Source organism: Cupressus sempervirens, chromosome 3, assembly GCF_028749045.1.
Source record: "Cupressus sempervirens isolate cs-2001-9-10 chromosome 3, ASM2874904v1, whole genome shotgun sequence".
NCBI lineage: Eukaryota > Viridiplantae > Streptophyta > Pinopsida > Cupressales > Cupressaceae > Cupressus > Cupressus sempervirens.
The window spans coordinates 106,613,018-106,638,950 of NC_143120.1; the positions used below are offsets into that span (position 1 = coordinate 106,613,018).

The 25,933-nt window shown below is 34.4% G+C and overlaps 1 protein-coding gene across 3 annotated transcripts in view; it reads right to left on the reverse strand.

The window, feature by feature from the left end:
- The window catches only part of LOC149565002 (GTP-binding protein, HflX), a 117,238-nt gene that overhangs the window by 42,045 nt on the left and 49,260 nt on the right, over positions 1-25,933 (reverse strand). For 2 of the 3 annotated variants that reach the window (XM_089818531.1, XM_089818533.1), the window contains exons 7-11: positions 15,445-15,589; positions 12,186-12,241; positions 12,002-12,052; positions 11,797-11,851; positions 11,630-11,686 (exon numbers count right to left, since the gene is read on the reverse strand). In XM_089818531.1, coding sequence (XP_089674657.1) covers positions 11,630-11,686; positions 11,797-11,851; positions 12,002-12,052; positions 12,186-12,241; positions 15,445-15,589 — 364 coding nt within the window. Of the gene's footprint in view, positions 1-11,358; positions 11,500-11,629; positions 11,687-11,796; positions 11,852-12,001; positions 12,053-12,185; positions 12,242-15,444; positions 15,590-25,933 lie in introns of those variants that run through there. The other variant, XM_089818532.1, reaches the window with a different exon arrangement.

Below are 25,933 nucleotides of genomic sequence, written 5' to 3' on the forward strand. Positions count from 1 at the left end.
AACTGAACCCTACATAGCTATGGATTTAATGTGTGGAGTTGGACTATGGATATGCAGCAATGAAGTTACATGCTACAGCAGTGATGAAAAGAAGCAGCCAGCAAATCTAAAAGACAATCAGAATGATGGATCCAATATGAAACCCAACATACATAGTGAAGTTTTTCTTTAGCGTTCAAACCATTGCAAACAAAATTGACTTAATTTATTAATTCAAACAAATCTCTATCGAACAATACTATCCGGTTTCTAGAGATTCCATCAGGAACCTTCATATAATCAAAGGCAAATCAACAATGGGATTCCAGAATGGTCAAGTGAGTGCAAAGATATATTGAGGCAGTAATAAGGTATATGCAGCAATTTAAAAGTCGAGCAGTGCACTACCATGATTAGGGAATGACATATTAAAACTGTCTACACAATAAGTGTGAATACAAATATTAATATGTCAGTGATTCAAATGAGCAGACTTATACACTGAAACCGATAAATCCATGGTCAATTATAATTGCCATAAAGTTGCAAGAGGTGCCGACCTCGCTCTGGAATGCTTGCATTTTTTAGTCAGTAACCTATCAAAATTCAAATGATATTTAATAGCATGTGGTAACGCATCCCACTCCACAAAGTGTGCCACCACGTCATCAGCAAAAGGAGCGACCTCAGACTCAATACTGACCGCATCCACCTCAGCTCTCAAAAATGTAGGCCTTTGCAGCCTATCATGAGTGTCAGTATGTATGTCAACTCTATCAACTAATCCACCACGATCCTCAACTCAAACCCAATCTGCATCTCTGTACCTATCACTATCTCGAGTTCTATCCTCAACTCGAGATCTATGAGAACCAACAAAAACATCTCAAGCTCTCTCCTACTCCGTCCTTGAGGAAGTGCTATCTGTTGCAAAGTGTTAGACAATTGTTGTAGTGCACATGTCATCTGCTGTTGTCCGACTATCAGGTTCCTAAATATTTGGATAGCCTCTCTGTCAACATCAGCATCTCTAACTCTTGACCCACCTAGACTACCAATAGAACCAAATTGTATCTCAAGTTCACCTTCCCTAGGTGGAGTGGTACGTCCTCTTCAGGTATAGTGCATACATGGCACAAATCTCCTATCATTGGCCATGATACTAAATAGAAATAATGGATCAAATACTGACTGCAATTCTAACCAAGCACTGACCACTATTAATTAACTCAGAGCCCCAATTCTTGCAAGCTGGCAGGAAACTACTCGGATACCACTTTAAAGATCATGTTTGAAAGAATATGGCAAAATTTTAATTACTTGATCACATCCTAAGCCCAACGCCAAATCTGATTCCCCAGTTGTGTTGCAGGCAGTCAGGTGAGACTCACAATATTGCCTAGTGTATCATACAGCCCTCCAAGGAAAATCACAAATGATTCATATGCAAAGCCGGCCCATTCAATCCTAACACACACCCCAAATTGCTTCAGCAAACTAATCACAAGCCCTCAATTTGCTCATGTGGCTAGAATGGAGTATCCACTGGCTGGTAGTAAATTGCAAATCCTATGTTAATGTCATCCAACTCCTTGGTTGATAAATTTGGTTCAGAACTCTAGCGGAAACAATTGCTATGTAAAATGCTGCCTCCAAATGCAATTTGGCAGTGTTCTAATCAAATTTGTTTCCCAGCTTGTAGTCACCAATATCAAAGAGTAATTTGATTCTCTACACAAATTCAGGCAATAACCTCACACCAATCTCCAAGACACTGTATGAACAGTAGGAGAAATGCAGATTGTTACACCTCAGCAACGATTTGCGGCAATTCACAAACAATTCTTAGAAATTCTCAAACCCTTGGCTAGATAATTCAGAAGAAGAAAATTTATGTATTCAAGATTATTCTCCTTAGCCACAAAACTTATAGTAGATGTTGGCCAATTGTATACTTCAGCACAATTGCCAAGAACTTCTCAGAATCCCAGACTCAACACTTATACTTCAGCAAGGGCCACAAAATATTAGAACTCAAAAAAAACCACAAAGGCAACAAAAACATATAATTTTCAAGTGTGCTTTTTCCAATGAGATGAGCTCCTATTTATAATCCTTTGTTGGGCAAAGTTTCCTAAGAACTCCACTTCATAAATTGTAGAAGTTTCCCAAAAGAACTCAACGCTAGAAACTTTCCAACACGCTTTTTAAAAATATCTCTTAATGTCATTATTATAATAACATAAATATTATTATAATAATGCAACTTAATAATTAATAAATAAATAAGAGCTCATGCAATTATTAACCTTATTTACTGCAGGTGACGACCAACTGTCAAAGCCACCCACTGTGCTGCCAAAAATAGACTTACTAAAAATAGTAAGTTCACAATTGGGACCCCAAAACACCCTGTCAGCGCAAGAGGGTCACTATGGTGAGCTAACTCCGTCAACTGCACAAACTTGCCAAAAATGGGGACATTACAATCTTCTTGAAGAAATGCAATGTTTTGGAAACAAATGACCCTTAGAAACAGTCACGTTCATTTCTAAGGAAAGACTATATAAGAGTCAAGTTTGTTGTATTAAAAAAATGAAGAGAATAAGCAGATGACGTGAAAGAAGATGTTATAAGAAATAGAGAATGAAGTATGTGGAAGTGTGAGTAGTGTATAAAAATATAAGAGAATAAAATTCAAAAGACCAGAGTGTGTGCAGATAAGAAAAAAGCAAATAGGAAGTAACTGACTGGAGATTAAAGAAATATATATATTTAGATTTATTAAATCAGATATATAATGTAATGAACAAATTAGAGAAGAGAGAATAGAGCAAATTGATCAAAGGATTATGATAGAAGATATGTTCACATTTATATTTGAAATATCTACATTATGTTATAGGTTAGAATTATAAAAGAAAACTAAGAAGGATAATTGCTCCATTGAAGACAATATAAAAGGAATATGTTAGCAGAGGTGAATGTAGAGCAAACATAAAAATCAGTTTAAAGAAAAGGATTTGTGCAATTAAAATATCCATCATCAATTGTAAGAGCAACAGAACAAAGGTGGATAAGATAAGATAAAATTATTAATGTCCAACAAAAGACCTTCCAGCAGTGGGAGTATGGCCTTCCAGTAGGTCAAAGCCTACGAAGTGTAGGAGTAGGAGCTTCCGGTAGGTCAAAGCCTATGATGTGTGGGAGTTGGAACTTCCAGTGAGTCGGTGCTCATAAACATAGAGGTCGTAGCCCCTAGTTGGTTGAAGCGTACAAATCATTGTAAAGGAACATTTTATATATAAAGCAATTATTTTGTTGTGGTTTTCTCCTACATTGGGTTTCCACATAAATCTTGTGTTATTGTGTTCTTGTGCATAATTGTTCAGCATTTGAAGTAACTTGTTTGGATATAAGTTTTAAATTGGCAAAGTTGTTATTAAATTGATTCACCAGCACCCCCCCCTCCCCCTCAGTATAATTGTGTGCTCTCCAATTGGTATCAAGGTTGGTTTCTTCTATAAAGCCTAACTGCTTGAAGCTAGATTTATTGAGCACACATTGGAAAAAGAAAAGGAAATTCGAAGAATATTAATAACAATGCACTGAGCAACAAAGTTCAAATGATTGATAATGAATTATTTGAAAAAGGAGATGACTATATATGCCGTGATGATATAGAAGCAGACACTTGTGACAACATGGAGGCAAGTATATGTGATGAAGTGGCACCTAGAATATGCATGGCGATAGAAAATGATGATGTGAAGAATAAAATGATCTTGTAAATGATAGAAAAGAAATGATTAAAGAAGATTATGAATCAAAAGAAGTCCTAGATGATTGAAAACTCAAAGAAGAATCTACTACATGTACAGAAGATGAAGAAGAGTCCTACAATAAGGAAGAGGATGTTGATATTATGGAAGAACTTCATTATGCTTACAATCAAAATGGAAAGCTTAAGAAGAAGAATGCAAAACTGGAAACACGAATCCAAGAATAACATGAATCCCAAAAAGAGTCAAATAGAGTAACTGAATATTTGAAAGAACAATCAAAAGATGCCAAACAATTACAAGATAAAATAATAAGAAAGTTAAATGCAAAACAAGAGGATTATATCAAATTAGAGGAAAAAGTCACCATGTTGAGAAGTGATTTAGAGAAAACCACTGTCAAACTAAATACTAATCTCAAGTTTGAAAAGAGCTTCATTATGCAAGGTTGGGGTAGGTTATGAAAGAGGTTCAAAGCATCATGATTGTACATTCAAAGATTTCGTCAAACAAGGAAATTATATAGAAGATTCATCTAAGAAGGATCAAAGTTGAGCACATCTTCAAAGATTAAGGATGACAATTCAGAAAAGCTTTTTCCCTTCGCCAAGAACTTAAATCCGAACTCCAACATGATTTCTACAGATACTGTTACTCATGCAAATACTTTGGTCATAGAGCAAGAGAATGCAAATCACAAAATGAAAGCTTTCATGGATAGACAAATAGAAATCAATAGAGACACCTAGCACAATATTGCATATTTGGGAACATGAAATTATACGAAGGGTACAAGAGAAATAATATAAAGAACAAACAAAAAGGGCCTATATTTGTATGGAGAAAGAAACGTGGCAATGTCATCGAGAAGAACGAATCTTTATGGACTTCAAGGCAGGATAAGCAAAAGGGAAGAACTACAACGGTTTGGAGAAGGAAGTCTACTAAAGGAGAAGATGAAATCATTGTAGTTTGAAAGGTGATGCAAGAACTCAGGGGGGGACAATATGAGATTATTCATAAGCCCCTCAAAGATAAGAGATAGATGATCAAGACAAGTTGATATCTCAGAGGATTGAAAAGCGGATTGTATTGATATCAAAGTTTCAAAGAACGTTAAAAGAGAAAGGTGCATTAAGGGCAGCACCAGACCATGCAAGATTACTCTAGAAAATCTTTCTCAAGGTGAGTATTAGAGAACTTTCACAGGGGTAACATGTGAGGACTAATTTTGTAGATGGAAGATTGATAGTTATCACTTTGCCATTGATGTCAAAGTGAGAGAGAAAGAAAGAAGGAGAACCTTAAGAGATGAGGAAGTATTGCCATCAATGACAAAGGGGGAGATTGTTGGATAGATTGTCAATGATGTCAAAGATGGTGTTAAATAAGTGAAAAAGTTTAGTAAATAAGGCAAGGTTTTCCATATTATGATGTCATCAAGAGTAATATCAAAACAATTATAGAATGATCAAATAAGTAATAAAATTACTATAGATTATACCTATATATGCTCCCATTTACCTTTCACAGATGATAGGGCGGACAAAAGAAAAGAAATCTGATGGGATCTGAACAAAAGACAAGTTTCACATGAAAGGATATAGAACACCGAAAAAGCCATGAAGAACACAACAGTAATCTGAGCTTAAGGCCAAGTCTGGGAATGATACATTATACACAGCGAAACTAATGACCAAGTAAGGGTGTGCTATAAATACTAACATGAAATATTAGTAAACAATGAAGGTTTATATTCAGCAGTAATAATATGAAGATTAGAGCAGTGACTATTATCTGTAGCAGTCAATACAGTCCAATAATAAGATGGAAGTCATTAGAGCTAATGAAGGAATCAAGAACATGAATAAATGGCAACATAAGAAGCAAAGCATTAAGACATGATGTTATAAATTAATAATCTGGCAGCTTAGGTACAAGAAAGGATGGTATATATATTAAATATTGATATAGCAGCATACAGTAACATGGAAGCATATACAACAGCAATTGAGAATGATTACATGGCAAAGAATAAAACAACAAACATCCAATAAGATGACAGGAATGAGAATGGTAGAAGCGAACATAAACAGATACAATCTAGATTGAATATATGTATGCAAAGATGTAGTTCAAACCTATTATGAAAAGCGGTAGCAAGATATAAGCTTCAATTTATTTACTAGAAAAACATCTAAAGTAATACTTGGCATTATATACATAGAAACAATATCTAAAGACTTCTGCATTAAACCTTAAAAAATTTATAAAGGAAGCATATAAAGATATATGTGGCATGGCAAAATAGACCTAGCAACGATGGCATTGAAAATGATTACAAAGTGCAACATCTGGAAAGTATGCAGAGTTTGCAATGACATTAAAAAGTGGAAATATCGATTTAAATAAAGTCAGCATAGCGAGAGAGTGTTGATGAAGGAAAAGTCAAAAAGAATAAAATCACTAAGTTTTTCAATCCAATTAATAATAATTGTTCTTGATATTATATTGATGCCGAGGATGAAAATAATCAACGCTTATTACCAGTATATCTAGAATTATGCAGAACTGAACCCCACATAGCTATGGATTTAATACATGGACTAGGGATATGCAACGATGAAGTTACATGCTACAGCAGTGATGAAAAGAAGCAGCCAGCGATTCTAAAAGACAAATCAGAATGATGGTTCCAATATGCAACGCAACATACATAGTGAAGTTTTTCTGTAGCGTTCAAACCATTGCAAATAAAATCGACTTAATTTATTAATTCAAACAAATCTCTATTGAACAATACTATAGGATTTCTAGAGACTCCATCAGGAATCTTCATATAATCAAAGGCAAATCAACAATATGATTCCAGAATGGTCAATTGAGTGCAAAGATGTATTGAGGCAGTAGTAAGGCATATGCGGCAATTTAAAGGTAGAGCAGTGCACTTCCACGGTTAGGGAATGACATATTAAAACTGTCTATACAATAAGTGTGAATACAAATATCAATATGTAAGTGATTCAAATGAGCAGAGACTTATAGCAGTGACTTGCCTCTTCCTTGAATATATATGGCAGATCCGATCTCCAGGGAGCGGCACAGAAATCAAGTGTTTGCTTCTTGGAAATCAAGCACCATAAATCAAATTCAGACTTGAGAAATAATAATCAATATTTTTCAATATTGATTTAGCATCACTTACATAATTTGACAAGAGGAAGGTTATTTACATTCTGATTTCAACCGGCAAATAGAGTACAAAGATTAGTAAGGATTGTATTCTGAAAATTTAAAAGACATGGATAATTCAATCTGTAATAAATTTAATATTCTTTAACAAAGTGGGTATCGGCCTTCATGACCCATGCCTACGCAAATATTGATCCAGATCCATCAATGGCAACAAATTCACTTTGCTTAATTTCTTTTTGAGATCATTATTGAAATGCCCTTGGTTGCCACCACTCAAATATCTCATTCTTAGTTCCACTTAATCATTGTATGATATGTCACCTTCCATGTTAACATTTTTCCAATCTTCTTGCATTTGTTCTTGTACTTCTTCAAACGTTAGTTCCCTTCGTCTGTGCAGCACCTCCATTCATGGAGAGAAAGTTGGCATGGAAGGTTGAGACCACCGCAGATGAGGATTTGTCCTTCTAGAACCTGAATCGTAGTCGTGCCCATTTTGTTCGCCAGATATTTTACTTTTGGCCAGTTTCCACAAAGTTTCTTCCATAAGCTGTTGAGTGTCATTAATCTATGCCTCAGTCCATGAAAGCTCCCTTAGCAATGCCATGAATTCAGCAGGAGTGAGTTCTCTCAGATCTCCCATTCAATCAACTGAGTGGGATCTCCTTGGTTTATGGCTATAAATTTCCATTAACTGTCCACAGGCTGGCAATATCACTGGCTCTAATACCACTATAATGTTTTGTTCCAAAACCCCAACTGGAAGTCGCTTGCAGTTTCGTACACATATATGGGTTCTAGCGTTTGTCGTGCAATGTTGGACAAGAGGCCATACAAAGCCTCTAAGGGATGATGTCCAGTGTCTTTGTACTAGATGTACTGTAGCAAAAATAAGGACCGTGTGGTGAGTAGTTCAAGGAAATTTGTTGTACATGGAGGTGGAACCCTGTATGGTGAGTGCAAGGTGTGCCAGCCATATGGTGGATTTAAGGGGTGTTCGTACAGGGAAATGGGGTGACCGTACAGTTGTAACGGGGCCTACATATGATGAGGGAATCTATGGTCGTACGATGGAAAGGATATGGGATGATCATGCAATGAGAGAGGATGTGAGCATACGTTGGTATAGATGTGTGCCATGGGAGGACGATGTGGAGTTTTAATTTGTGAATCAAAGAAAACATCTATATGCACACACACAGAGATACACCATGATGTAAAGAAGGTATGTCGAACATGGAATTGTACCTATCGTGGAAACAAATTATAAATTATATTTGTAGGAAAAGATTGCGCTCCAGACATGCCAGATTGGAAGCAAAGTAATCTAAGTAATAATAGGGAGAGGGTTGAATCCCACAGAAATCGAAATAGCCAAATAGGGAGATCTTCCACTTCCAAAATGGCAAACAATGTTGAACTCCATTAGGATTTCGCAATACAAAAGAAATAATTCAAATTGTGTACCTAAACAACTCAGGCTGAAGGACATATATACCCCGTCGAGGGAGAAACTCCGTGCCAATAGAAGGCACAACAAACACCTACAAAAATGATTGAACTAAAAATAGGTCCGAGATATGGTAAATCAATCGGACCCATAACAAAGTTTTACTATATTATTTATTTTATGACTAGAGCATTACAATTTATCACCAAAAGCACATTTCACAATATCAAAGTGTGTTATTGAAATAGCATCAGTCAGAGACTGTAGATTATACATGTATGTGTGTATGTCTTACATACACTCACATACATCTATAATCTCAGTCTGATAATGCATCTGAAATCTGATCGAGCACTTCATATCAAACTAAGATAAACTCTGTACATGTATATTTGCATTTGATTCCTTACATAATGCTCTTGTGATCAATCCAACATATATCTCTTTTGTTTAACATAAACAGTCACAAATTAGTTAGTACTAACTAACTTATCTGATCCTCTAGAAGATCAGACTAGTTAGTTAATGCAAACTAATCAATTTGAAATCCTGTGACTTTTGATATTGAAGGATCGTGACATTTCTTGGATCGCGTCCATTGGAATCAATATATATGTACACCGATGCTTGTAGCATTGACATCGAAATAAATAAATGCTCAATACCTTCAGCGGCAGATCAACTTATATCATATTGCTCATTACCGTTTGCATCCAATCTGACATTATCATTTCTATATTGCATTCACAATACACAGTGACTAACATATTGCAGATCGAGTCACAAGGATAATTATATTGCAGATCGAGTTACAAGGTTGCAGATCGATACACAGAGATCCTTGGCATTGCAGACTGGGCTTTCACATGCAAAGAAAATCATTAATCTGAAGGTATTATATATTGAACATATCACTCAGCATCATAGAAGGTACATCTACTCTCTCTTACCTGCAAGTAAAAGTACAAACTGGTTGATAAACTGTAATTAAAGTTAAAAGATACATACAGTCTGATAGAAGCTTAATTCTTTTACAAAGTGACTTAAGTGCAAGTCTCATTCCCCTTGGCGTCCACTTTAGGGGGGCATAAAGTAACTATAAAAACAGAACGCTTGAGTAACATTAAACATTATAACTGTGAATATTTGCATTGATCCAGGCACTGAAAACCAAATTTGAGAATTCCAGCATGATATTGAGACAGTGGGATGAATACTGGTGCCAACCCAAAACTGATTAAAAATAGGCGTTCTCTCCAAGAAGCTTGTAGAATATCTAAGGAATTTGAAAAGATTTTGAAAGTCTACTGCAAACTATATCAATGAATTTATAGATTCCAAATATTAAAATATTTTATTTTTTTCAAATATACATTATCAAAAAATTAAAAGTAGTCATGGAAGATAATAAACAGAGATAATTAAACACACATCCACAGGACCACTAAAGCCTGAAAACTGTCAAAGTTACTAATTTCATTTTCTATGTGTTGGTCCCAACTGGTACTGAGAGGGTGGGAAATCAATACCGCTAATTCTACAAATTCTACCAGTCAATGTAGCTATTTTATACACACCTTGTTACTAACACTTTCACTGCTAAGGTAATGGTAAAATCAATGCAATAAAACCATACAAGATTATACAAGATTACATCAATGACACAGATAATTTTACGTGGAAACCCCTAGTGTGAGGGTGAAAACCATGGTGGGAGTAATATACACACAAGCCTTTCCTTGCAAGTAAAAGAGTGTCTTGTTAAAGGCTTACATATGTTTCTCCTAAGAACTCGTCCTATTAGGAATGCATATAACTATTAGTATTACAACAGTCTGTTAAGACCATAGTTTACAAACTCTCCGAGTACTCTCGGAATTGCCAAGTGCTCTCAAGTTTTTTGGCTGGGTGAGTACTCTCGAGTTTAACTCTCGCGTATTTATAGATGTTAAAAAATCTAGGTAAAAATGTTGATCCAGGGAAATCATTGGATTAGATGCATTTTTCACATCATTTTAGTGCCATAAAACTATACATTTTCTCTATTGAAATGTCAGTTACTAATTTAATACATTTTATAATTGTATTCTACAAAAAAAAAAAATGTTTCTTTTAAGAGATTTTAAATTTTAGTACTTTTCGAGTTGCCGAGTTTTCCCCAATTATTTGTTGAGTATATGCCGAGTTTTTTCTAAGTTGAAACTTTTGGGCTTGTCGAGTACTCTTTGAGTCCGAGTTTGCAAACTATGGTTAAGACTACCTCGCTAGAGGATTTTGATCTCTTTCTAAGAGATACCTTGTAAGAGGATTTCAAAGACTTACTACAAGCCTGCACTGTCAAAGGCTTACAATAGTTGCAATGGTAAGAAAAGAAACTAAAGAATAGATCTAAATATTTGGCACACCTTGCCTAGTAGACCCTCTATGAGAACTCCTTGAAGATAGTCTGATCTCCTTCCACTGATTTGGCTTAACATAGTGAACTTGCTCTGTTCACTTCCTCATTCTCCTGCTTATACATCATTTTGTAGTTTCACAACCGTTCTGGTCTACTTCCACGAATCTCTACTTAATCATAGCTACAACAACAACAATGACGACAACTTCAAAATGAAGTCTGAGTGCCCTTAAATCACTCATCTTGTTCATGGGTGGTAGCCCTAAAATTATCCCACTCAAATTGTGAATTTGAAGTTCGAATTGCATAATGAGCACAATGACAAGACACCTGTGACTATCTATCTGTAGGCGGCTATACATGTAGGCATGCTTGTCCATCTATAAGTCTACTTGTAGACTTAGGTCCTTGCATACTTCTGTCACATCTTCTGCATCTCTCTGCGTGCATGTCTTATCGATTTCAAACCTTGTTTTGGTTCCGTCACATCAATGGTGACTACGTCGTGACCATCGAGTTTTACATTTGTCTACTTGTCATAGGCTTGTCATCTTCTTCCCTTTGTCAAGGCCAATATGCCAGTGTACCAGTGGTTGCACTTGCAACACTTCAATCCTCTTGCTAACCAGTTGCCAATAAATTCAACAACACATCAAGACTTACTCAATGCTTGAGTTCTTTGCTCCCCATTTCGCCTTGTCAATCATGCCAATGTAGTTTAGTCCAACACTATGATAATCAAAACATTAACGGTTCAACAAAATATTTTTCATCTTATATCAAACACATCAAACAGAATTTGAAAATGTTCTAGCATTAGTTTACCATGAGAAGGTCTGCTTCTGTCACTTCTTCTAGAGTTGCCTGGAATGCTTCCACTAACTGTCAAAAAAACAAATTGAATCAACTTAATATGTAATCATCATCATATCAAATACTACTATTCCAGACAACGTATGTACTATTAAGCAATCATTTTATAAAGCATTTACCTGTACTGGTAAATCAGATATAAACCCAACTGTATCACTCAGAAGCACTTTCTGCCTACATAGTTTCCAAAACATTGAATTATATGTAAAGGTCTCTCTCCTAAGCACATCTAGAAGATCAATTATTTCAAAAGTGGGTTCAGAAAACAGCAAAGCATCTCAAAACCAAAAAGATTAAACAAAATACATGTGTACTTGGATTTACCCAGAGGGGAGAAAAATACTTCGAACACGTGGATCCAGTGTTGCAAAAAGTCTGCATTAGCATTCTCCAGAAGTTAAAAAAGACTTGCAGTTCAAGGTGGGAATCTCACAGCAAATACCATTTGAGTGCACAAACAAGAAATTACATAAGCATTAGAAACTTTAAGAAATTCTAAACAACATACTTGTCATCAATGTATAGGTCAGTTTGTGAGAGAGCTGCTACAAGTGATGACTTCCCCTGAAATAATATCAAAAGGATACATCTTTTCAATGAAGAAAAAAGCCAAAACTGTATCATGAAGAACAACCTCGGTGTTTTATATAAGAAAAACAAAGAATATTGGGCTTGCAGGAGGCAGAAAATAGAACTGCAAACACCAAATATAGCATATACAGTAGAAGGAACAGACATTTAGATTCTAGTCATGGAATGTGCGAAAGAAAACTTAATAATAATTTGTGAAGCAAGGATGCTAACACAAAAAAGCTTAATCTTGAGTGATAGTTACACATTACAGGAAAATAAAAACATCATATAGATACAGATAATTATGATTGCAAAATTCTCTGATTACTCGCATGACTCATACCGATCACAAGCCATAAAGCCTGTTGAGTAACATGCAGGGAAATTTAGCAGCAAGTTTTTCATAGAACTTGTGCAATTTTAATCTAAAAACTCACCATTATATACCAAAAATTGCTCAACTCATTGCTGGTTAAAAAACTCACCTACCAATAAAAGGAATCATTATAGTTTCATTCAACACACACCTGGATTTGCACAAAGGACACTGCAGATTGGCAAAAGTTTCATAACTCCTAATGGGTCTTAATCAGGGTAAAACAGCATTCCATTCTTATTCTTTTAGGGCAAACCACGTATTTATGCTTTCAACTAGAAGTGTAAACATCCATTATTCAGATTTCAGAACATGCTTGTTTTGCAAAGATTATTTTCCTCAACTGGTGCCCATCTCATTTACTGCTAAACATGTCAAAACAAAATAAAATCCTATCGAATTTTGCAAAAGAAATGAGAAACTTCCATGAACATACATCAGCACATAACTTTTGATAATAATAATAATTAGATGTGAAGGCATATGCATGAATATTAAACACCAATACTATGCATGGAAATTCACCCAAAATAAATTTTAAAATGGCATTTTGGGCCTTTATATTGTTCAAAACAAATAAAAGCTGTAACTGGTAAGGAAAATCAATGAAAGTGTGACAACTTTATGTAAAGTCATGTTTAAATATTTTATGCAATAATTTATTTGGTTTTTTATTGATTGATCTTTAGTTTCATTTTCATTCACTAATGGCTCAAGTATCAAACCATCAGCTAGGATTCTTCAATTGGTGGATGACAATAAATGGCTCATAAAGTATCAATATGAGGTCATAGATAAGGCCAAAAAGACAATTGAACATTTGTATGGGTCAAATAAAACCAAATACAAACCAATATTATGAGACATGATTGGAAGCAGAACCACCAATCCCAACAACTTATTCATGTTGTTGCCTACTATTTAAACCCAATGTTTTTCTTGTCCCTTTTATTCAAAACAAATGGAAAGGATAGGCTTAGCCTCAACACATATATTGAGAGAGTTCTTGCTAATGACAACCTTTGAGACTTCATATTTGATGAGATGCCTAATGGAAATAAAAATTGATAGCTTGATACTAGCGAAGGAGAAGAAGACTCCTTAGATAAAGAATGCAAGACAGTTTCCATACCGGAAACCATCGAGAATAGAAATAGAAAAGACAGAAAGGAAACTTCATAAAACTAAAGATGAAGACATAAAATGAAGTTTCTATATACCTAAAAAGATGACCATTATATTACTATTACAATATTAATTTTTTACCCTCCCTTAATGGCCATCCTTCTAACTACCCTAAAAAATACTTGACATAATCTATAGTTCCTTTGGCCATGAATAAATAGAAAGCTGCCCCTTCTCTTCAGAATGCTCTGTGACATGAACCTACTATTGAGATCCTCCCCAGTGTTACAAAACTTTTGGATATGAGCAAGTTTACCATAATCCTTCCAACACGATGTTGGGTAACAACCCTATCCCTCACTTTCTTCAGAGACACTAAGATCACCTTCCAAACACTTCACAATTCTAAAAATCAAGAAATTGGCAAAAAGAAATGTCAAACAGCAGCAACGCCAAAATTTTGTAAAAATAAATGTCACAAACTTTTGCTAGAGAACATTGTCCCCCCTAGAAACCCTAGGTGTGACCCAAAACAAGGTGCAAGAAATCATGATTCTTATCCCAAAAAACCATCAAAAAAGTTGCATGACAGCACCATGATTTTGTAGAAAATCATCAAAAGCTCGATGCAATTTTGAGATGACACGTGATTTTGGGAAAAAATTGGCGAAAACCTTTGTTTTGTGGAAAACAAGTAAAACCCCATGGCCTTAGAAATTTGAAGAAAACCCACCATGATTGTTATTGGAAAAACTCATGTAATACCATTCCATGATTTTGTGGGAAAAAAATCCAAAAACCCTCTAGCAGAGAAAGAACCCACAAGTTTCAAAAAATTGTGCATAACACAAAAAAACACATAAATCCCTTGCACTACAGCCAAATCCCTTCATTGTGCAGTAAACAATAAAACATGTCACGCAAAAATCAGAAAAATTCAACATATTTTGCCAAAAGATTGTACAAAACAAATATACAGAACAACAGACTCCACGTGGCAAAAGAAAACTCACCATACCCATGTTTTTAGAAAACCGTCTCAAACAATTGTCATGCAAGAAAAGCACCGAGCCATTGCACAGAGAAGCAGAATGCAGGTTTGTCAAAAGCTCAAAATCCCATCCAAAAAATCCTCACTTGGCAGAAGATCTTGTCATTGCATGGAAAAAATAGATCCATTGTAAACAAGCAATCATCAATCTTCAAAACTAAGCTCTGACGAAAGCCTTGATTTTTGCAAAGAACAAGACTTATGTGCAGCAAACATGAGAAAACGAAGAACCAGCTTGCAGAAACCCTTGCCTTTAAGTACTTGGATCCCCCTTAGAGACTTTCAACCTTAAAGATGGTTTTATACTCTAGGAATTTTTGTTTTTATTGTTCACAACACCATTGGTAGTCCTGGATACCTTCAATATCACTGTTTTCATGGCTTTAAAATACACCTTGGCTAACTGAGAGTCAAAACATATCACAATCTTCTGCTAACAGATGTGTGCACTCGTAGCATATGACAAAAACTGTCATGTCGATTTTTTGGTGTTTATGATATAAGAAGTCACTATAAAATTAAAATAAGTTGACCAAACAACAAACAGATATAGAATCAAGAATGCACTCCAAGACATCGCTCATCTGAGTAAAATAAATTTACAGAAAGGAATAGAACTGTATCTATGACCACAATACATACAGCATTGGTATAGCCGACAACTGCTATAACAGGCATGCCACGACCAAACCTCTTGCCATGCCTCTGACGTGCTGCCCGCTGCAATGCTCGTGTCCGCCGGACTTCTTCAATTTCTGACAATAGTTGACTCCTCCTCTCAAGAATCCTATAAATGGTGGCACAAATTATTGAATAAAAATTTTCTGATTATCCCTAGATGCAGACAAATCAAAGGTGATTAAAAGAACAAACAGCATTCCTGAATATGCTATGCATCCAAGTTATTTGGATTGAAATATTTGCAGAGTATGAAATAATTTGAACAGGTAAAAGTTGAACTCTGTATGAACAGAACTTTTAGCAAAGGGTAAATCAAGTGAAGGTAAGGTACAGCATGTCCTTAAATATGAGCCAGTAATCTCTGCATGTGGATCTTAAAAAGACTATTCAGATAATTTGTGTCATGCGCCGACATATTTCAATTAAGTGACTCTATAGAATAGGAATTTCTTTGCCACAAATTAAATTTGTCTCCAAAATAAGATTATGGTAAAGAAAGAAATAATGTGGCTGTCCACAAATGACTAAAGTTGCTTTATGGGATAGTGATATACATTTAGAATACAGAAAACAAGTGACTAGTTTAACTTCAGAACGGTAAACACAAAAATCCAAGAAAACTTAGAACCAAGAAATTACATTGGAGTAGAGTTCAAGCAATGATAAGTATAACAACCAAGAAGGAGAACAGTCTTGAATATCTGTAGTAGCATCCACAACTAAATAGTTCCTAATACGGGTCTAATAAAAGGACCAAAGGGCTGGCCTGACATGACCTGGAAAGTGCATATGAAATAATACTTAAGTGATGCCAACCGTGCTGTCTTCTGCTAGCATCCAAATCTAAAGATCTCCAATAGCGATCATAAAATTAGTGATACGGTCCATTGAGCAGAGATCAAAAGGAGAACAAATGTACCTTATGCGGTAACCAAATCCAATGTAAAAGTACAAATGAATTTCAGTCAATAAGCACTTAGCGAAAAAGGACTCGTAAAAGGTTCTGTTGAATGCAATGAACCTCGTAATGGTTGCAATAAAAACAGCTCTGTTTGTGGGTTAAGAATCTCTGTCACTTTAGGTAGTGGGTATATATCCTCTGTCTGACCCAGCCTAATGTTTGTCAATACATTTCTTTCTAAGAGGTCAACTTACAATTAAATTTGTCACTGTCCTAGAAGAAAAGTAATCAAACTGATTTCTCCACATACAGATCTTCATCATAGACCTGTTTGTGGCAATGTGTAAACCCAAGCTAGAAGAAAGCTATTGGGAATGGAAATCTCTCTCCATTCTAGAGATGTATGTTGTAGTGTGATTGTAATGAATATTAGAGGAAGGAATGCATTGAGTTTGAGAGAATTGGATGGCACATACTTCCTTTTGTGCATGGTTCTATTTATTGTTGAATGGATAAGTTACACCGTGGCTGCACTCACAGTGTAATTTGTTTTCAAGACGCAACTAATTTGGTGTTGTTACATTATTAAGATATGCAATCAATGCCCATGCTCCTGAGCATTTTCAAGAAGGAAATAGCAAGAAACATTGGAAAGCTGTTGTAGGGTGGTTATGGGGCAGGAGGCCTTTTCGGAGATTGGACAGCAGGAAAAAGCAATCAAAGACCTGGGGAAATATTTAAAATATAGGAAATTTAAGTTATTCGTACCATAAGACATTATATCACTTTCATTCTGGGGATGAGTTGTTGGTGCATAAATCCATCACGAGTGAAGACTTTATATTAGCAAAAGGCAACATAATGTTCATGAAGATCCAAGCCCTAAGTGATAACCATTCCTTACCAAGAATGTCCACCCTTTCTATGCACTGCCAAAATTAATTTCCTGGGGCAACAAATTTCTGTTTCCCTTCCAATGCAACACATTTTTGTTTCCCTTCCAATTTTGCTAACTGATAGTTATTTAGCTTATGTTAGCACTTTCATAAATAAATCTATCTGTTAATCCTTAAGAAAAATCAATTCATTTATTACTTTTCAGCAGTTTACATAATTAACTATGTAGTTCTAAATTCTAATTAGGTTCTCAGATTTCATTTTTGACAGGGTTTCAAATTTTACAACTTCAATTTTATATTATAAAATACTAAATAGTTAAAGCATTTTCTACACCCAACTAGTGACCTAGCAATATATTCACTTGTGGACTCTCATCCTCAGAAAGCAATGACAAATTTGTGGGCTGTGGCCATTTCTACAAATTTTTACCCTAGAAACTCTCAATGAGGAGAAAAAAACAGCTTTGTTAAATGACAAATACTCTCTTACATCATAATAAAAAGATAACCAAGTACAATGAATTACTTTGGCTGCAATCTGCCCCTTGCACTTTTTAATTACATACATAATTGCCTCCACCTCTAATTACAACAATGAAAAGGTTGAATCTCCTTATTTCAGAAGTGTAAAAACATAGCTCCCACCTTTATTTCTTATTGTTGTTGATGTCAGAGCATCTCTCTTGGTCCTGAGATGGGACCCCCTAGAAGACAGAAACAAAAATATGACATTTTCATTATCAGTTCTACTTTTATATAATTAGGAGTCATTTCTGAGATGGTTTGAACTAGGTCATTTTCGCAACTGTAAATTCATCCCACAGTCAAAATTCGAGCCTAGAAACTTGGACTGTGTTTGTTGATGATCTTTTTATGAATTCAAATTACCCTTCACCTATCTATGTACATTGTTACTGACTCTTACAGATCACACTTATTTGAGAGAATTTTGGTCCCACAAAAGTTTAGTGATAGATTGAGGGAGGAAAAGATTTGTAAACCTCCTCTTTGGAGGGTGGTAAATTTTTTTACTTGCACATAATATGCTTGGATTCAAGCTTTGTCCAGCCTTGGGGATCTGTGGTGATTACATATTATCTACTGTAGATGTAAAGACTTCCAAGATAATCAATACGCATACTCTCATCTCTTATTTCCATGCCCATAACATGGTTTGTCTTCTGAACACATCAGCTACATTTACATTCAAGATACAACCACTTGATCTTTTGATTGGTTTTAAGCCAATAGAATATAATTTATTTTCTACCAAATCTAAAACTCCTTCCTGGTTAGACACAACTAGTTTCCTTCATCTGTCTAGAAAAAAACACATAACTTTCCCACAATCTTAAAGCATGTTTGATCATTTTAAGACGTGCAAGAAAATATCCTTTGCCTCACTAACTTTATGCACACTGAAACAAACTCCCATTTGTTTGATCCCAATATTTGAAAACTCTGCATTATTGACAACAACAGATTTTATTTTTACCTTTCTTTTAACCTTAAATGTAATAGATTTTACCTAAATCTCTTAATCACCTTCCAAGAAGGTTTCTAGATCTAATTCTCATTTTGAGACATGCAAAAAATATATTTTGTGATCCACAAACTTTACTCACAATAAAATAGAGTTCCATTTCATCCAAGTATCTAAGAACTCAATATTTGCATGGCAACCAAAAAAATGAGATTTGTACCTTGGTTTCAACTTTAAATGGGGAAGATTTTATTTAAATCTCTTTGTCACCTTCTACGAAGGTATAATTGTCCTCTGAGTTGTAAATATCATCTCCTGTGCCTAAGTTTAAGGCATGTGCTCTTATTAGTAGTCCATATAAGACTGGTCTTTGCTTATCTGCTCTTGTTGTTGGCCCACATGCTTTTGTTGTTGCCTTGTCCAATTCTGATTTTCTCATAATAACCTCCATGTTGGTCTCAAGGGCTATCACTATTTTGTTCAAACATATGATATTCTCCATTTTCTCCTCTTTATTCCACCTTTGGGAGGAGATTTCTAGATTTTTTGAAAATAGCTTTATTTCTTTTTATGACATGTAAACTATTATACATGTTAGCATTTTAATTTGCATATTTCAATGCATCACAAGATAGAACATAAGTGCAGTAGAACCACTCTTTGAATTAGGATAAGAAAATGAAATTTAAACTAATATGAAAAATGCTTTCTAAAGTGGTTCATGACCATGCTAAGTAATATTAAATGTGTATCTTTTTGGATTCACATAGAACAAGAGGATGGCATGCACTTCAATGAAAGACAAAGAACTTTACCATTTTGATTGAAAATGATTCCCATGAATTTCACTTGCACCATTCGACTTGAAAGATTGAACTGCGCAAGTACACACTAAATTGAGAAAATTATAATGCAAACATGAACAGTGTTAGAAAGTTGTCATTGATGTCAAACATAAGCAGCAACATCATCATGAGGAGTATACTGAATACACCATGGTCCAAGTTAAAATTGATGTCATTTCGAATGAATCATTGATGTATGACAAGCAGTAACCATGATGTGTAACATATATTTATGCAATCAGTGAGTTTTGTAAGATGGCGGTTGAGACTCGAACGTCTGACTTATGCCAACTTGGAGATTGGTTAATGATTATAGATGAAGACAAATAAAAAGAAACAAATACAGCATTTAAGACAAAAACAAGTCACGTAAAACAAAATAAAGAAAAAGATTAAAAAACGAATATGACCAAGAAGTCATAAAAGAAAAATGAAGACTGCAGATATAAAAAAAATTAAGAAGCAGACATAAAAATCAGCTGTTCACTGTATGACAACAGGTTTTATTTGACAAGTCAGCAAAGTGTTATAATAAGACAAGGTGTAATACATTAAAGTCAGTTGCCAATAAACTAATCTTTGTTAAAGCCAGCAGTTCTTCAAAAGATGTGTTTAATATTAGTCTTCAAAAGGGGCAGTTAAGGAATGAAAGTAAACAAACATAATTAAAACGATTTCATAATCCATAAGTATGGTTTTATGAGGATGTGTTGTGGTGCCATGACAAACAGCAATCAAAAGAGATAAACGTAGCGATTAAGTCGGAAGACATGGCTCTTCATTTTAAGAGTATGACTCTTGGAAGATAAGGCATACAACCATGATAATTTGAAAGATTAAATGAGTATGTTGTGTTAAGTTTTCAATCAAGGATATTTATACACACAAGATTTGGAGAAAAGTTTACATAAGAGAATTATTTCAGAATTAAGGAGAAGATTAAGAAGAGTTAAAAACAAACTTATGACATGTTTGTAATCTGATTTGCGGAACATTTGATGGTGGTGATAAGAGTAACACAATAGAAAACCTGTGACAGGAGTTTAGTGACAAGTTTGTGATCAATTTAAAAAGGTAATTATAAAATATTGAAGAAGAGAACAAAGGCATAATTTGTCAAGACCAAGATCATCCATTTATAAAAGCATCATTGACAATGTCGAAATATGAATAAGGAGTTGGTGTCTCTAGTGAGTTGGTGCTCACAAAGTAAGTGCGGGGTTGGTGCCTCGTGCCACTAGTGAGTTAGTGCTCACAAATTAAACAACAGGTTGCAGTATCTAGTACATTGGTGCCTACAGTCTTAGTAAAAGAAGAATAGAAATAAAAGCATTACTTTGTCATGGTTTTCTCCCAATAGGGTTTACAAGTAAAATTTGTGTTCCTTTATGTTTGTACTTGAATGTGTGGTTGATTAAGCTTAATAAAGAATTGTTGTTGTATCTATTAAACTTTGAAAAGTGAAATTTTGTTGATATAGTGATTCTCTCAGTATACCATGTACTCTTCAAATGGTCGGTAAATTAAACTAGAGATTAATACAAAACCACAATCTCCAAGTTTGAGAAAGTTTGTAATAAAAAAAAGTATGCGAACTTGCCCAAGGCAATTTAATGTCCTCTTGCACACATAAGAAAACATCTCAATGGCAATTTAGAAGCAAAATAGGCATAATCAATCTTACTGAATCAACATTCCATTTTAGATTATTGATATTAAACATCAACTTGAAGAAGTATATGTGAGAATTCCAAATCAAGTAGAAATGGCACTTCTATATGATGTTTAAATTGTTATTGCATCACTATAAATGAAAAGATAACTAATACTGCAAGAATTAATTGCTTGCATGCAATGTAGGTCCTATTACAAACTTATCCACTAAATCTAGAACTAAAACAGGCAAGAGCCAGATAAACTCGTGATAGGATTTTTTACAAACTAACATTTACAACTAACACCTATTGTATTACAAGAGATCCAATGACAAATGATCAAAAAATAGTTGGCTCTGGGATAAACATAGCATAGGTTATCAACAATTCTAGCTAAGAAAATCAAAAATCAAAATATGCTCTTTCTCTAAAATAGACGATAGCTAAAAATAGCATGGCCTAAAAATTAGCTTTTCGATAGGTAGTTCTAGATGACCATGATGATTCTATAAATTTTCCTCTATTCATGCTGGGAGATTAATGACATTTTGATGAGAGCTCTATTCATGCTGCCAAGATTAAAGACATTAAGGATATGCAAGATGAACTCCTTAGCTGCCATAATGCGTTGAAAAGGAACATGGACCAGCTAAAATCATGGGCTGAAATCTGCAATAAGGAGAAGAGTCAACAGCAGCTGCTTCCTTTGGTTGGATGTAATGACCCCTATTTAGCTTGCCCCAATCTCTATCATATTCAATGATAATAACTTTGGCCTTGACTTTATGTTGCTGAGACAGATAGCCAACAAAAACAGATGCCTAAAGTATAGATAAAGAATAAGTTCCATTTATTATGATCCTATGAAAATATAATCAATTCTCATTATATATCTTGGAAAATGGAAGAGTTGTGTCCTTTTATGGTGAAGAGACGTGTCTCTCCCTTAATGACTTGTCTAAATGATTAATGCGAATGGGCTTTAATATCATTAATACTAATAGTAATTAGATATATTAATATTATATTCATTATATCAATATTCATTGATTCTATAATATGTATATTATCACTTTATAATCTAATTATAATGTATAAATTTATATTTAAATATGTTAGTATATTTTTAATAGTATTATAATTTGTATGGTACTCATAATTATTAAATATTATTATTTATTTATTCAACATTTATTTCTTATATTATTATATTTTAATAATTTTTTAATATTAAGTCTTAGTTTAGCGGGGATATCACAGTCCTCCCCTCTCAAATTTTCTTGTCCTCAAGTAGTTGATTTGATTTTTTATTAATTCATTGCTATCATTCATTCTCTTTCCTACATGTGTGTCAAAAACTTAAAAAAGTACACATGTTAGTATATGTGGGTCTATGCAAGAACATACAAATGAAGACACAAAGCATTAAAAAAAAAGTAGACATATTAATGCATGAAGACACTTTGCAAATACGAGGTAAACACAAGAATGCATGAAAGCACGAAGAAGACACAATGTAAACACATTGATGAATGAAGACATGATGTAGACACAAAGTATACATATTACGATTTGAAATAAGAAAAGGTTAAGGAAACGTTTTACCAACTTCAATCGCAAATGTCGTGCTCCTTTCCTCTTTTTGGAAATCAAAGTTCTTAAAGATGCACCTAATTCCGTAGTGGATGGTAGATTTACAGTTGCTCGAGTTTGGACACGATCTACGTGGGGTTCCCATATTGGGATTATCTTTCCCCAATGTGAGCGATTTACTCTGCCTACTGTGCACACTCCCTACACACTTGGCATGTGCTAGTTCCATAGTGGATGGTAGATTTACAACTGCTCGAGTTTGGACATGATCTATGTGGGGTCCCCATATGGGAATTATCTTTCAACAACATGAGTTAATTACTCCTCCCCTTGTGCACACTCCCTACCCACTCAGTATGTAGTTAATTATGTAGTGGATGGTGGATTTAGTGCTTCTCGAGTTTGGGCACGCTCGGCTTGGGGCTCCCTCATATTCATCCATATTGGGATTCTCTTACCCCGATGTGACCAATTTACTCCTCCCCCTGTGCACACTCCCTATCCATCAATTTAAGCAAAAAGGATGTTAAACAATGTCCCCTTCGGTGACCTTTCTTTTAATTCCAAATTTGTTCCTTGAAGTTGCAATTTATGACCTTCCATTCCAATATTTTGCATTGGATCCACTTTGAATCTTCCTTTAATTTGATCATGGAAAATAATAATTTGATCTTAATATGAGAATCTTAGTACTTATAAACTATACAAAATAGAGGAATTTCTTGAAGTTTATCTTTAAATTCTAAAATAAATAAATCAAACGATAACTTATCTTGATTTAAGTCCACAATGTTCGATGAATTGTGTTTTATTATTTATCTCCAACTCCTTGAGAGTAATTAGCATTTCCTTTCCATATGAATCCAACACATCTAGCTAAGCATGGATCAAGCATTCCTATTATATTGTGAATCTCTCCCCTTTCTCTAATAACAATTGTCATTTATGTATCTATCTAATAAGGAAACCTCTTGAAGATATATAACCTTTTGATTATCCTTTAATCCCACTTGTGATGACCCTTAGTGGGATTTACCGTCCAATTGCTTCTAGTTTCCAATTTGATTATAAATGACTTGTAAATACTCACTAAATTTACTTATGTTCACATCAAGATATGTTAGTCCCTTGCTACTACTTATATGCCCAATAATTAAATACCACACCCTTAATTGATAATGTGACAAATTCAAACAATTTTCCACCTTATTTTGTTCTACCACTTAGCATTTTTTCTCCCAACCTAATACTCCTTGTCAACATTAATGTGTCTCATTTTTCTCAATGCCGCCTAATTTACAAGAACACTGAATTAGCTCTGTTGACCTTTCCAAGGTCAAGTGGATTATTTACTTCCCTTTGTTTGATCCTTCTAATGCTCGGTATCTTATTTTTCTCCCTTGAAATTTCCTTCATAATTAATATCTTTTACATAAGCTATTTAATGGATTGTTTATCCATTATATTCAAAAGCAGCTTCACACACTTTGATGCTATCAGGGGTTTATGGTTCACTTTTCCTTTTGCTCCCAATCTTATCCACCTTGTTTTAATACTTCACATTATTATATTTTTTTGCCTCCCTAAGTTTTTTTTTTTTTGTATATATCTCTAATGTCCTTATCGCTCCCCAAATCATCTTTGAAGACTACAATCAATATTTTAACCCATTTGCTAGATATCATTTACTCTTCTTAAATGATATTATTGATTGTTTCATGATTCTGTCAATCGAACAGCCATCTGCATATATCGGTAATTGTCACAAACGCTAGGTCCACTGCTCCATATAGATGAATCAGTGCAGGATGTATAAATTGGAAACTAGGGTATTCTCCACTTAATATTTGTTGCTTCATCTCTCTAAAATTATGGTGTTGATTTATCAGTTTTAATAGTCTTTTCTATTGCCGCTAATGCACATATGATCTCTAGCGTACGTACACATCTGATTATACATCCAAGAAATGTCTTGGGGTCATTTTTTGGGTAGTTATTGTAACCGCCTTTCCTTATCTCTTGGCATCATGGACTAATGTGGGTTACATTTTTTAAACAAACAACCAACTCTATCGACCTTTCTAAACAATTCGTACAACTTTTCAAAATGTCTGATTTGCTATTATATTCATAACAAATTTCACTCGCTTCATGGGAGGTTGCCACTACTTTCATAACTTTCCAATAGAACCGACAACATTAGTGGTCTTTGCTTCTTTATTTCAAATGTATGTCTATGCTGCAAACATTTTCCAAACACAATGTTTATGTTAATATGCTGATTGTTTCTAGAAAATCGACGATTCAATAGTTTTGTGCCAATATATAGTTTGAATGCTCCATCATAAATCGTTGCTCACTTATCATATGCTAAACACCGTCACTGATTCAAACATAGTTTCCAAGCTAAGTCTTGATTGCGTAATAGGGTCATCTCCTTACGTAATTCTCCAACCATACATCTTGATGTTTGTCATAATGTATTCTCCAACAATATATTTATGGATGCGAATCTTCATTTTATTGAAATATTGTCACTCGACCTCCAACGGAACGAACTACTTAACAATATTAATTTTGACATCTTTGTTTCTATATTTATCGTTTTCATGAGAGCTAATTACTCCCAAGCCTCATACAGACATGGTATTAATATTTTCCTTTATTTTTATTATTTTATTTATCTCTCTACTTTTCTTTTATGGAGTACAATTGTAGTTCTTTCCGTGCATATATATTCCTCACAAGATGGCAGGAAAATCTGCTCTAATACCACTTGTAATGACCCCTTTTTAGCTTCCCTAATTTCTATCATAATCAATGATTAAAAACTTTGGTCTTGACTTTATGTTGTTGAAACAGATAGCCAACAAAATTAGATGCTTAAAGTATAGATAAAGAATAAGTTTTTTTTTTTTTATCCTAAGAAAATATAATCAATTCTCATTATATATCTTGGAATATGGAAGAGTTGTGTCCTTTTATGGTGAAGAGACATGTCTCTCCCTTAATCACTTGTCTCAATGATTAATGCGAATGGGCTTTAATATTATTAATACTAATAGTACTTTGAT